Genomic DNA, 14729 nt, shown 5'->3' on the forward strand with positions numbered 1-14729 from the left:
TGAAGGTTATTGTCGTTCACATTAACATTTTGCTAAAAAATTATGGAGTAGTGGTCTCATTGTGCATCAATCCTAAATTAGGATTTTAAGAAACCTCCATGAACACTTGTGATTCAGTATCGTTAAGATAACCGGGTTCAACATCAGGTCAAAATGGGTGTCAGTGAATATATAATTTCAGATCCCACCTTCCTCATTTTGGTTTTCCACCCAGGGAGTTTTCTTTTGATGTATTTCGTGCACGCGTACACACATCCACAATTTATTTTTTAAAGTCTCCTCCTGATATATTTCGTGCACTCGTACACACATCCACACGTTATTTTTTAAAGTCTCCTCCTGTCTTTAGAGGCAGTAGGTGCAGGGGTGACAGCAAGACCAGCCGAGCTGCCTGTGTCCGTCTCCTGGCTTTGCCACTTCCTGGCTGGCTGGACGCCGGCCTCGCTCATCTGTGAAGCACGAATCATGGCACCTCCCTCACAGGGTTGAAGTGAAGGTTGAGATGAGCAGGGCTTAAAACAATGCCTGGCAAAGAGTAACATGTAAGCGATAACCATTATTATCAGATGTCTACAATTAAAATGAAAACCGAGAAGTTATTTGTCAAGGGCAATGCCAGTCAAGACCATCACTTATGAATTTCTGGGAATCTCAGGTTTTGTTTGTTTACCTAGTTTTGCTCCCTGTATCACTGAGCCCCTGCTGGGGCCAGGCACTGACATCAGCACGTTCACACTAACTATACATTTAATTTTCCTCATTTTCTCCCATTTGGGCCCAGGAAGCCTCTGCGGGGAGCTCAGGGTTGTGACCCTGCGCGGGTATACTGGGGGAGGGAAATCACTGTCCCAGCAAGGCAATGACTGCTGCATTTACGGTGGAAGTGCTGTGACTCTCTTTCTTTCAAGCAGCCTGTTCACAAAACCGAAAGGCGAATTCCGAGTCTGAGCCCCGGGCCTCAGGGGCCACAGAGACCTCGAAGCCACTGTCGCCTCCGCGCGCAGAGCCAGGCGCTGCCGTCATCACGTTTAAATAAGGCGCCCTCTTCTCATTGGCCGGGACTGCTGCCCGATGATTGGCCCCGCGGGGAGGTGGGCGGGTCCGGGCTCCCCCATTGGTGGCGGCGGGAAGTTTAAACAGAGCAAAGAACCTGCGCTGTTTGCTCCTGTTTCCAGTTTGCGAGTCTGTGTGTCCGGCTTATTTACCAGGTCCCGGCGATCGCACGAGAAGGGGGGCGAATTCGCTCCAATTCCGCCAGCTTCCCGAGAGGCCACGGTGGGCGTTCCTGCACGGCGGCTCGGAGCAGCCCGTTCGGCCCAGAGGCCGCCATGGCGACCAGGCGTCGGGGGCGCGACCGCTGGGAACGGAGCCCCCCGGAACCGAGGCCGCGGGGCTCCTGGGCCGAGGAGGAGGCGGCCTCCCCGCCGGTCCTGTCCCTCAGCCACTTCTGCAGGTCGCCCTTCCTCTGCTTCGGCGACGTGCGCCTGGGAGCCTCGCGGACGCTGCCCCTGGCCCTGGACAACCCCAACGAGGAGGCGACCACCGTGAGGCTGTCCCGTGGCCCGGCCGCCGAGTGCGGCTTCACCGTCTGGCCGAGCGCCTTCGTGCTGCAGGTAGGAGGGGAGTGGGCCCTCCGCGGTCTCCCCGCCGCGCTCTGGGAGGGGCCTCGGAACGAGCAGCAGCGGACCTGAGGCCTGGAGATAAAGCCAGGTCCTTCCCTCTAACGCTGGGTGAGCCTTGGTCCCCGGGGCAGAGGAGCCTGGTCATCGGGGACTCGGGCGGTGACATCGCGTCCACGCGCCTGCGCGGAGCATCCTTAGAAGCCCTTTCCTAGTTTTCTGTTGCAGAGAAGCGTTTTTCACAGACTTCAGGCCTCGAGAAGACTTGCGGTTCTAGAGTAATGGATGGCACTTTTAAAATCAATATTCTTATCTTTCATCTGTCTCTCCATCCATCCATCCATCCATCTGTCTGTATTTAAAACTGCCAGGAGTACTTTGGTTAGAGCAGGGTTTTTTAATTGCTTTCCATCAGTCACCTTAAATATCCACTTCAGTTTCCATAGGGAAACTGATTCCACAGGGTCAGGTTAACTACTATTCCGGTGAGCTTTGTTTTGGCCAAACGTCTATAGCAACAAAACCAAAAACACTTTCTCAGTGTTGTTTTCAACCAATATGAACACCTTATTATTTTAATCTTATTTTTGTTTGTTTGCTGTAGTGTAGTTTTAACGGTGATTGAAATTTAATTTTATGTTGTTTCAAGAACTTCGTGGGTAGCTTTTCTTCATTGCATTGGCCAGAGTAATGCTCCCATTCCTGTCACCAAAATCTAGAGAATTTACTTTCTTATTTTGATTTCTGTGGTCTTTCCATTGATTAGAATCTCTGAAAGGGTGAAAAGAAAACAAAAATTAGCTGAGGGAGTCTCACTCCTTATGTAAATAACCGCTTCCTAAGGCAGTGAGAAGAGGCTTTAATCTGAGGTCTGTTGACTTGTGCTAAGCAGTGGTTCAGCTACACTTAAGAACCTGCCCCTTCTCTCTAGTTTATAAATGTTTGCTTTTCTTTTCGTGAAAAGATATATACATTTTTCTATCTACATAATGCTTCTACTTGTTCTTTTTTGTTTTGTGGAACTAAAGTTTTTGGGTTTTGTTTTTTTAGAATTATACTTTTTATACTGTAAAAGTTAACTGTTCTTATATTTTAAACCATCTGTTTTATGATGTTTTATGGTTTCTGCTTTAAAACAAAACTTGTCTTTTATTAGCTGTTGATTTCCCTCAGCTTCAGGTCTGAGTGTGCTGATTCCACTTAACCCACCAAGCCACTAAGATAATACATACAAACATAATGTTCACCGTTTACAAATTCTTTTAAACTCTGTTGCCTTATTTAATCCTTACATCAAACTCATGGAGTCCTTATCCACATTTGTAGATAAGGCAACACTGTCAAAGGGTTTGTGTCCAGTGGATCAAGGTAGGCAGCTCAGTTCACTCTTCTGAGTCTTCCGTGTCTATTTTCTCATCCATCGGTTGGAAGTAATGCCAGCTGCAGTTGTGCATGGTGCTCAAATGAGAGAAAGCTTCAAGCAAAAGTCTGGACTCTGTGTCCTGAATAAATGTTCTCTTCCTAATTTTTAATGAGGAAATATGCTCAGCGGGTGGAAATATTTATGCATGGTTTTATTCATAGCAATTGACAGAGCTGGGATTCCCATCCAGGTCTTATAATTTTAAATCCCATGCGCTTTCCCTTATATTGATTTATAGACGTGAGACATGGTTCCTCCCTAAAGACATATGTTAGGAGTTTGAGGGAAAATTCTAAGAACAAGAAGAAGCTACATCAAACAGCTATCAAGGAGGTTGGGATGTTTTGAGGAGACCCGTGGTTCTCACATTTAAGAATGCATCAGAATCACCTGGAGGGCTGGTTAAAATACTTTTGGGTCCCCACCTTCAGAGTTTCTGATTCCATATGTGTAGAATAGGACTAGAACTTGCATTTCTAAGAAGTTCCCAGGTGATGCCTCTGCTACTGGTCCAGGGACCACATTTTAGAAAGCACTGTAGTAGAAAATAAATATTAGAACATCCCTTAACTACAACACACCTTCAGTGAATTAGCGTGTCACGGTATGACTAAACAGCGTTTCTCTGAGATGCCTCAACCACGTGCGTCAGATTTGTCTGGATTGCTTGTTAAGTGAGGGAGATTTCTACTCACCACTCCACACTCACTAATGTGAATTTCTGGGGGTAAATACAGAAAACTAGATGTACGCAGATGGCATCTAACGAACCACTAGGTAAAGTGTTATACTTGCCAAATAGTGACAGAAATTCACAATTAGTATAAAAATAGGTCTACAGTACAATGTATCTAGGCCTAATAAGGAGTGAGGACCAGAAGACCGTCATTTGGGATATTTTTGTAGAGCAGATTTACTGGGGCCAATCCAAGGAACATTTTTAAATGTTATTTTCAGTTTCTTTTAATCTCCTAGTCATTCTTTTTAAAACTTCAATAATACTGGTGTGTTAGAATCTGCATAGGACTGCTCTAATGTAGGGAGTTTGTCATTTGGGTCTGAGTCTTCATAATGACATTCAGTTAAAATCACCAGCCATCCTACTGAATGGGATTAAGCTACGTGGTGTTTCCATCCTGACTGCACGTTACCTCAGTGGTGAGCTTTAAAAAAACCACCGGTACCAGGACCCCGCTTCAGCATCACTCCTGGGGAGGACATAGAGGAGGGTCGGGGCATTTTTACTTTTTACAAACCCCTCAAATGATCTCTGTATCCAGGGTTATGAACAACTCAACTGGATGGTTTAACAGACTCATTGGTGCCAGTTCTGGAAATAGGAGCTTTTGCTCTGCAAACGAGTAGAGGCCAACATGAGGCAGCTCGCACTTCTTCAAGAAAATAAGCCACCCGTCTATTGTGCAATGAGTTTGATTCTAATTTGATGTGACTGGGAGACTTGGATGAACTGACTGGCAAGGCAGCCCCAAACCTGACTCTTCCCTCCTTCACAGGCAGGCTTCTCAAACAGTCATGGTCATTGCACTTATGGCCACAAGGGGGCGGGCCAGATCCATTTAATAACAAGGCAGCTTCAGTTGTCACTGGCTGCAACTACCATTTTCTGATTTGTCACTAATAAAAAGTTTGTAAACAAAGACCACAGAATCTTAGAACTAGATGGAATTATGAGAGATCATCTTGTTTATTGATTGACAATATTTTTTTAATCTTTTCCCAAAGGAGGGAGATGCAGCCCACTTTTTTAATTGTAATTCTGACTTTCTGCTGTCTTTCAGAATCTAGATAAAATAGTAAGATTCTTATCTCAGACACATGGCAATGCTTCTGTTCAAAAAATTAACAGTGATGCATATCCAAGAATGCCATTACTGAAGGTAATAGAGGCATATTTAAAAGAAAGTAGTATAACAGATCTGTTCCTTCATTTGTTTGAGTTACCGAAGAAATTTTTTTAAAGGGTGGAGTTGGGGGGCAGGGGAGACCAAATAAAGATTTACAAAAGGGAAAAAGTAAAATGCTTTATGTTTTATTTCTGTTTTTACACCTCTGAGGGTATTTGTCTGCACAAAAGGTGAAGTTCTGTAGCTAGACTATCACTGCAGTCCAAAAAGCATGTATCAGTTATAAATCCCTTGACATATTTTTCAGAACTGAGTCGCTCTCACTGTCTCAGTCTATGGATTGTTACAGATTAACGAAGGGCTTCCTCATGGGAAGGTGGATGGAGAGGGGGCATGGAAAAGGAAAAGGGGATGAGCGCTCTGAGCATCTTCCCAATGTGCTCTCCTCCTGAGTTAGCTGATTAACCTTTCAGTTAAGGATAAAAAGACTAGCACTTCATTTTGGTATGCCTTAAAGAAAATAGGCAAACAAAACAAAACAAAACAAAGCCTCTGCAGCCACAAAATGTACACCTAAGTAATGCTGTTTATAATATCCAAATCTGTTAAAGAGATTACGTATATACCATAGTCCTCTGCTTCTCTCTCCAACCTCATGTATCGCAGGTCATTTGCCTTCCCGCTGACATGAAGCCACACTGGTCCTGTATTTGTTTCTAGGGATACACTAAGCAGTTTCTTGTTTCAGGGCTGTGTACATGCTGGCACGTTCTGCTGAATTGCTCCTCCCTTAGCTCTGTCTGTCCAGCTCATTCATATACTTTGTCTTAGCTTAAAAATTAGTAGTATACTCTCTGATCACCCAGTTAGAGATTATAGGTCCCTTCACTCTGGCTCTCTCAAACCTTTTTTTTTGTTTTATTGATAACAGTATTGGGGACTTGTATTTTTGTATTTATCTTTTCACTTAGATTTTGTAATTTCTTTTATTGAGAAGAATATAGTGTCCATGAGGCCAGAGACCATGTCTACTTTTCATTCATTCAATAATTTTGTCAGTTAAATATTTAATGTATGCCTATCCTGTGTCAGGCACTATGTATGCCATTAGGCACTCAATAACTGTTTGTTAAATAACAGTAACTCTTTAGAAGGGACACCCCCTTTTAAAATTTTCTATATATAAATTGAGAAGCAAGTAGTAAGAGTTCACACTCTTGAATTTATCCTAAACAGATAATTTCATTTGAATCTCAATAAGAACAAAATTGGATAGATATGCCCATTAAGTCAGTTGTACAGGCAGACCTTGGAGATATTGTGGGTTCAGTTTCAGACCACTGCAATAGAGTGAAAATCACAGTAAAGCGAGTCACAAGAATGTTTTGGTTTCCCAGTGCATATAAAAGTTATGTTTACACTATACTGTAATTATTAAGTGTACAATAGCATCATGTCTAAAAAGACAATATACATATCTTAAGTTAAAAAGACTACTACTAAAAGATGCGAACAATCTGAGCCTTCAGTAAACTGTAATCTTTTTGCTCATTGGAGGGTTTGCCTCGATGTTGATGCTGCTGACTGATCAGGGTGGTAGCTGCTGAAGGGTGGAGTTGCCGTGGCAATTTCTTCAAACAAGACAACAGTGAAGTTTGCTGCATTGATTGACTCTTCCTTTCATGAACAATTTCTCTGTAGCCTGCGGTGCTGTTTGATAGCATTTTAACCACAGTAGAACGTCTTTCAAAATTAAAGTCAATCCTCTCAAACCCTGCCTTTTTTTATCAACTAAGTTTATGTAATATTCTAAATCCTTTGTTGTCATTTCGGTAATCTTCACAGCATCTTCACCAGGAGTAGATTCCATCTCAAGAAACCATTCTCTTTGTTCATCCATAAGAAGCAACTTCTCATCCATTCAAGTTTTATCATGAAATTGCAGCAATTCAGTCACATCTGCAAGCACCACTTTTAAATCTGTTGTCCGAGTCCAAGCTCGTACTACTCACCACACAACGGGACAATAAATCTAGAGACAAGTCGTTAGGGCAAGGAATAGTGACTTTATTTGGAAAGCCAGCTGACCAAGAAGATGGCGGACTAGTGTTCCAAAGAACCATCTTACCTGAGTTAGAATTCAGGCTTCTTTTATATTAAAAGGGGAGGGTCTCTTGTTAGTTGTTGCAAACTTCTTGGTGTCAGAATCCTTTGCTCTCGCAGCTGTCCCTGTAGGTCAGGTCATGATGTTCCTATAAACCTCCAACAAGACAAATGTTATTCTCTGTTCTGCAGCTTTTGAATCTCTATATGAATGGAAAAGTGTTATGCCTTTAAAGGTCAGAGCCTTGAGAATGGGCTATCCTGTATATTTCAGGCTATAGGCAACATTCTTAACTTGTAGCAAAAGCAATGGAGTACAAAGTTTAAAGTAAAAGAAACAGATCTAATATGGAGTCAGATTTGTTCTTCCCTATTACAATTCTAGTTCTCTTGCTATTTCTACCATATCTTCAGTTACTTCCAGGAAGTAACTGAAACCCTCAAAGTCATTCATGAGGACTAGAATCAACTTCTTCCAGACTCCTGTTAATGTTGATATTTTGACCTCTTCCCATGAATCATGAATGTTCTTAATGGCATCCAGAATGCTGAATCCCTTTCAGAAGGTTTTCAATTTACTTTTCCCAGATCCATCCGAGGAATCACTATCTATGGCAACTATAGCCTTATGAAATGTATTTCTTAATAAGATTTGAAAGTCGAAATTACTCCTTGATCTATGGGCTGCAGAATAGATGTTGTTCTAGCAGGCATGAAAATAACATTAATCTCACTGCTACATCAGAGCTCTTGGGTGACCAGGTGCATTGTCAGTGAGCAATAATATTTTGAAAGGAATTTAGTCTTTTTTTCTGAGCAGTATGTCTCAACAGTGGGCTTGAAATATTGGTAAACCATGTTGTAAAGACATGTGCCATCATCCAGATTTAGTTGTTCCATTTACAGAACACAGGCAGAGTAGATTCAGCATAATTCTTAAGGGCCGTAGGACTTTCAGAATAGTAAGCGAGCATTAACTTCAACTTGAAGTCACCAGTTGCATTAGTCCCTAAGGAGAGAGTCAGCCTGTCATTTGAAGCTTTGAAGCCAGGCATTGACTTTTCCTCTCCAGCTATGAAAGTCCTAGATTGCATCTTCATCCTGTAGAAGGCTGTTTCCTCTACACTGAAAACCTCTTGTTTAGTGCAATCACCTTCATTAATTATCTTAGGAGATCTCCTGGATAACTTGCTGCAGCTTCTACATCAGCACTTAGTGCTTCACCTTGCACTTTTAATGTTGTGAAGATGACTTCTTCCCTTAAACCTCATGAACCAAGCTCTGCCAGCTTCAAACTCATCTACAGTTTCTTTAATTCTCTCAGCCTTCATAGAATTGCAGAGAGTTAGGATCTTAACTCTGGATGAGGCTTTGGCTTAAGCGAATGTTGTGGCTGGTTTGGTCTTCTATCCGGACCGTTAATACTTTCTCCATGTCAGCAATAAGGCTGTTTTGCTTTCTTATCATTCTTGTGTTCACTGGAGTAGCACTTTTAATTTCCTTTGTTAACCAAGAATTCCAAGAACTGATTGAAATAAAGAGGTGTTTATTTGGGTTTGTTAGGACTCCAGCCCAGGAGACACAGATCCAAAAAGTACTTGAATTGTGTTCCATCAGACTACAAAATGAGGAAAGCTTATTAAGGCAAAAAACAGGAAGGTGACGTAAGTTGTTCATCAAGGATTAGGATTGGAGCTGGCAAGAAGTAAGGGTGCGTGTTAAGCCAGGATTTTTTGGGGTCCAAAAGGGTTGCAGAGTTACAAGGGGAGGCCTTGAGACCATAATGTTACAGCTGGCAGTTCTAGCAGATACTGTTTTGAGAACGGCTGGTAGTAGTGATTTCAGAGAGACGGAAGTGAGCCGTGGCTTGAAGCGAGATCTTAGTTCCCTGCCCAGGAATTGAACCTGGGTCACCTGGATGAAAACCAGGAATCCTAGCTGCCAGACCACCAGGGGCCAGAGACTAGAAGCAGAGTGGCCCTGGATCTTACCCCCGTTTGAAAGCGAGAATGTTTCAAGGAGGCAAAAACTGTAAAAACAGGTACAAAGTTTATTATTAGAGACACAGCACAACAAGTGGGAGAGCACACAGAGAAGCAGTTTGTTTATTTAAGACTGAAGCAATACACACCTGGGGAGAAAGGGTGTGGGTGTCCTTCCTAACGAAGAGGAGTGCAGTGAAGAGGCGATTTAAACCCTTTATATAGGACAGTCCTTCCGGGTCTTTGTTCACCTTTGGCCAATTATCTCACTTCTTTTCCCACAAATGACCTGTTCTAGGACCCTCCCCAACATGTGCGTGCATCTTTTTTCCAAGATGGGTTCCATCACAGGGGCTGTGAGAGGCTTGGCATCACCTATTATGGGGTGGTGCCCCCTCCTTTTTGACCCCCAAGGAGTCAGGAGTGGTCATCTTATCTTGTTACTCCAGCAGAGCTCAGCTCCTGCCATTAACTTTGTCCTTGGAGTGTCCAGGGAGAACAGATTTTCCTCCGCTTACAAACACCAGCTGTCCAGCCCAAGGGCCCGTCTATCTCCTACCTCAGTATCCTTGAGTCTGATACCGTTCAGAAAATTCAGGTTCTTACTGATGCAGGAATGTGTCTAAAACCACATCCACGATGGCCACCAGGTTCCATTTTGGATGCCTGAACAACAGTTGCTCCATTTTGAGTTTTAAATGATCTTAAATAGGTCATCACCTTTAAGAACGTTTCCTTTTCCTTCACAGCTGGACGCAGGAGGCCCACCTTTCCTCCTGTCAACGCTTCCGACGTGCCTTCCTCTCTCAGCTTAATCACTTCTAGCTTTTGATTCAAAGTGAGAAACATGCGACTCTTTCTTTCACTGGAACACTTAGAGACCGTCGCAGGGTTGTTCATTGGCCTAATTTCAATGTTGTTGTGTCTCAGGGAACCAGGGAACAGGGAGGCCGAGGAAGAGGGAGAGACGCGGGGGAACAGCTGGTCAGTGGAGCAGTCAGAACACACACAGCATTTCTCAGTGAAGGCTGCTGTCTTCTATGGGCTCAGTTCCTGGACCCCAAACGATTACAATACTAACATCAAAGATCACAGAGCACCAGAACAAATATTATAATGAAAAAGTTTGAAATATTGCAAGAATTACCAAAATGTGACACAGAGATACAAAGTGAGCAAATGCTGTGGGAAAAATGGCACCAGTAGACTTGCTCAATGAAGGGTTGCCACAAACCTTCAATTTATTAAAAAAAAAAAAAATGCAGTATCTATGAAGCGAAATAAAGAAAAATAAAACAAGGTATGTCTGTATATGACAAAAAAAGGAAGAACATTCACTGACCTAATGATTTCTATATGGGGAGCACACATCACAGAACCAGAAACATCCTAGCCTGGAACCAAAATGATCTAGCCTACCAGAGATGTGCTGTTAAACATTAATTTAACAAAGTGATGAGTTGATATTTAGTGAAATGAGACAAAGCCCATTTAGGCTCTAAATTCGGGGGATCTTCCAACCCTAACCTTTGCTTATAATCCCCCTTCCTTTTATTAGAGTTGTGTGAGTCTGATCTGACCTAGGATAACAACAGGTGGGTTGAAGATGGTGTGTGTGGTTTCTGGGACTGAGATTTTTCCAGTTTATCCATCTACTGAGGCCTTCAGAGCTCTGAAAGTGAGTCTCGGACACTCACCTAATTATGGATACTCAGTTGTTGAGAAGCTCAGGAATTCTGCAAGGCCAGACAAGGGGGAGGCTAGCCTTCACCAGAGTTTTTCTTATGATTTTATTCTTGTTGTTTTTGCTGTAGCTGGTCACTTAACTGAGTTAGCATAATTCAACAAGAAAGATCCAAAGATATTCATTCAGTATCATGAAACTGGAGTATGCTTCTACTGGGCCCATGGCCAAGCATAGAGAAGGGAATAAAAGACAGATATCAAAGTAAGGACTTTTATTATATGGCAGGCAAGCTTGGTACTAAAAACAGGCACCTGTATAACTAAACTCTAGGAGTATGAGTTCTGAGAAGCCCAGGTACTATGAAGAGGACAGGAGAATTGCTTTTTCTGTCCAGGGGAAAAGCTGTAAAGGTCTGACCTCCTCTGTGAGGCTGATACCAGTTCAGCTCTACTATTTCTTGTCTTTCGGGTTGTGTGATCGTGGGTCCTAATGTTGGTAGTTGGTCTACCATCTCTCCTCCCTTCCAGCATTACCATAATACAACTTCTGCAGTAAAACTTCTATTTTAATTTGTCTAAATACATGCATACATACATACAAACAAACAAAACTTGTCTTTTTTTTCCCCTGAAAAACAACAAAGACAGAGTTTGTTTTGTCATGTGAGGGTTTTGCATTTTGCAAATTCCTGCCAGGCTGTAGGGTGTAGATGTTAAGGTTTAAACTCTGGACTCAGGCTGCCTGGGTTCTAATTACTAGCGGTATGACTTTGGCAAAATACTTAAAGCATTCTGGACCTTGATTACTTCATCTGTAAAACGTGCATCATCACAGTATCTGCTTCCTAGGGATGTGAGGATTTGACTAGTTATATTAGATACCTGAAACTATGCCTGGAACAAAGTATTTAACAAATATCAATAATGATAATATGGACTTTAGAGAAGTGGAGAGCAAGGAATTTAGCTGATCATCTTTACATTGCTTTTTGAAAAATTCTTTCTAATGTAAGGTCATTATATTTGTACATTATATTGTACATTATATATGTACAGAGGTTCTGTACATATTCTAAAGAAGTGGAAATATGTGATTAAATTTTTAAAAACCACTGAGTGATTATTATAATTTTATTTTGTTGTGAAGCTTGTTATTGCTAGTAACTTTTTTCCTTATAATGAAATGAGATAGGGTAGGAAAATATATTTGATTTCTAAATGTTGTTAGGGTATAGAGTGTTGGTGAGTAACAATTATTAATCATCTACTGTATTCTAAGTTGCATATAATATATTTTGGTTATTATACATCACTACTGTTATAGTCATTTAAAATGTATTCTTTTGATTATAGCCTAAAGAAAAAATTGTTATTTCTATTACCTGGACACCGTTAAAAGGAGGCCGAGTAAGAGAGATCGTGACATTTCTTGTAAATGATGTTCTGAAACACCAAGCTATATTACTAGGAAATGCAGAAGAGCCGAAAAAGAAAAAGGTACTAAGTTTTCATCATTCTGTAATTTACTCTAGGAAAATAATAATATGTAAAAATTATTTTGTTAACAGTCTTGAGGTAGCATACATAATTTTGCTTAAAGGTACTATTCAATAGTTATCAACTTAATCTGTATGTTTTCTTATTTTTGCAGAGGAGTCTTTGGGATACCATTAATAAAAAGAAAGTATCAGCCTCTTCAGGTCATAACCAGAAGATTTCAAATATTCAAAATGTAAATAAAACATTTAATGTTTCCTCAAAATTTGACAGAGTTAGGAGCCCACTACAAGCATGTGAGAATCTGGCTACGAACGAAAGCTGTTCCCCAACAGAAAATAATTCTTTAATCCTTGAAGAAAATAAAATACCCATATCACCTATCAGTCCCACTTTCCAAGAGTGCCATGGGGAGACCTGCTTGCCAGTTTCTGTCCATCAGTCTACTACCTACACATCCCTTCCTGCATCTGAAAATGGGGAAGTATTAAAAGTAGAAGGTGCCAACATTGTAAACGATTTTCATTTTAATGAGACAGTCATAACTGAAACTTCCTTTGACTCCATAAATAATCTTAGTGGCCAAATTGAAGAGAACAGTAAACTTACTCTTACCCCAACCTATTCTTCAACTTTGAACATCACACAAAGCCAAGGAAATTTTCTAAGTCCGGAGTCCTTTGTGAATAACAGCCGTGCAGCTAATAATGAACGAGAATTAGTGATGTGTCTTTCACCAGGTATGTGTGTGAAAGGTAATTCAAGGCCTGTGATTTTGGAGTCAAAAAGTGTATGTGAAATTTATCGGACAATTTTAAGTCCAGATTCTTTCATAAATGATAATTATGGACTAAATCAGGATCTAGAATCAGAGTCAATTAGTCCAATTCTATCCCCAAATCAATTTTTAAAAGATAATATGGCATACATATGTGTATCTCAGCAAACATGTAAATTGTCACCATTATCAAATGTAAATTCTCAGGCCTCACAACCTTCTCAGGATGAGAGAAAAAATGAAGTTTTACCTTGTATTCCTGAATGTCAGGGTTCAAAATCTCCAAAAGCTACTTTTGAAGAATCCAAAGCTTTAGAAATGAAGTCAAGTTGTTATACTTTTAAGAAACGGAACCAGCCTAAATTTTCTGCAGTTCAGGATATTTCTAGTCACAGCCACGATAAACCTCTTAAGAGACGCCCAATACTTTCTGCCACTGTTACTAAAAGAAAGCCCACTTGTGCCAGAGAAAACCAAACGGAGGCTGATAAACCGAAGGCAAAAAGATGTCTCAGTATTGTAGTGGGTGAGTGTGAAAAAGAAACAGATGATCACAAAGAGAAAGGTGATTTTCATTCTTTTCTTCCAGCTAGAGATTTAATACTGAGTAGACCTAAGAGTTGTAAAAATGTGATAACTCCTCCCTCAAAGGTAGCTTTAGTTGCTCGTAAAAGAAAGAGTGAGGGAAACACAGAAGATGCAAATTTGAAGGTTACAGTTACAGAATACACAGAAGTACAAGAAATCAAAAGGATCCATTATTCTCCTGTGGAGTCCAAAACATCAACTGTTAAAAACACAAAGAAAGTGATAACCTCCACCTCGAATCGTATTAGCAACAGAGAGAAATTAAAGCTGAAGAAGAAAACTGGTGAGTCTTGTTAATAAAATCTTTAATGAAAGTATAGCTATGCAGGGCATATTTTCTGTTTCTTTTGGTTTAGTAAATTACTATCGATAAGCTTGAATTTACGTGTACTTTTCATTTACCAATTTGCTTAGTGGAAGATGGAGCAAACGTAGCGCAGGGCTGAATTCTGCAGTCACTGTGATCTTGTTCTTTTTTAAACTTTTAACGTTTTGTTCATCGTGATTTTTCTGCATTAACTTTGATTTTTAAAAAATTTTGCATTAAAATACTTGATGACTGAGTTTTTTGGCCCCCGCCTCTAGTGTTGTACTTTACGTGCCTCACCTTAGTCCAGGCCCTGATGGGAGGACCCAGTGAATGCCTGGCCCCATCACACCACCTGGGGGGATGCAGAGGAGGCCTTTACACTCCCCGTGCTCCGGGGACATCATTCTGCTCAGCCTTCACTTGGCCGTTATTTAGGAATGAAGACGGGGCACCTGAGCGCCTCATTCCTTTGGGGAAAACTTCACCATTCCTTCCCTAGCGCTCACAGCCGTACTACCGCTGTCTGCCTTGAAAACTGTTAGGGCCAATCCCATCATGACCTTTTAACCCCAGTTCCCTCAGGCGCCAATCAAGGTCCCCACAGGAAAACAAGCCACACAGGTTATTTAACAGGTAATTTTAAAAGAGTTCTAAGACTCCTAGGAAATATCCCCCTCTGTATTTTATCTCAGTTTTCTTTGCACACCGCCTAACTGGGACCATCTTCCACTCCTTCTCCGCAGCTCTTTACAGGGTCTGTGCCCTGTGGACTCACTGCCCTTCCTTAGCACCTCTCTTCTGGATACTCCCTCCTGTTCCCACGCTGAGCCTGGCCCTCCCTCGAGAACACTGCCCTCATGCAACTCTCTCCAGCACTG

At 41.5% G+C, this 14729-nt stretch overlaps 1 protein-coding gene across 4 annotated transcripts in view; it reads left to right on the forward strand.

Annotated features, from left to right (window-relative positions):
* Positions 1-1169: 1169 nt before the first annotated feature.
* ASPM (assembly factor for spindle microtubules) overlaps positions 1170-14729 on the forward strand; it is a 67328-nt gene continuing 53768 nt past the window's right edge. For 3 of the 4 annotated variants that reach the window (XM_033850178.2, XM_033850345.2, XM_033850184.2), the window contains exons 1-3: positions 1170-1613; positions 12032-12175; positions 12330-13824. In XM_033850178.2, coding sequence (XP_033706069.1) covers positions 1329-1613; positions 12032-12175; positions 12330-13824 — 1924 coding nt within the window. In that variant the 5' untranslated portion in view covers positions 1170-1328. The remainder of the gene's footprint in view (positions 1614-12031; positions 12176-12329; positions 13825-14729) is intronic. The other variant, XM_033850391.2, reaches the window with a different exon arrangement.

The sequence above is a fragment of the Tursiops truncatus genome, chromosome 1 (genome assembly GCF_011762595.2).
Source record: "Tursiops truncatus isolate mTurTru1 chromosome 1, mTurTru1.mat.Y, whole genome shotgun sequence".
NCBI lineage: Eukaryota > Metazoa > Chordata > Mammalia > Artiodactyla > Delphinidae > Tursiops > Tursiops truncatus.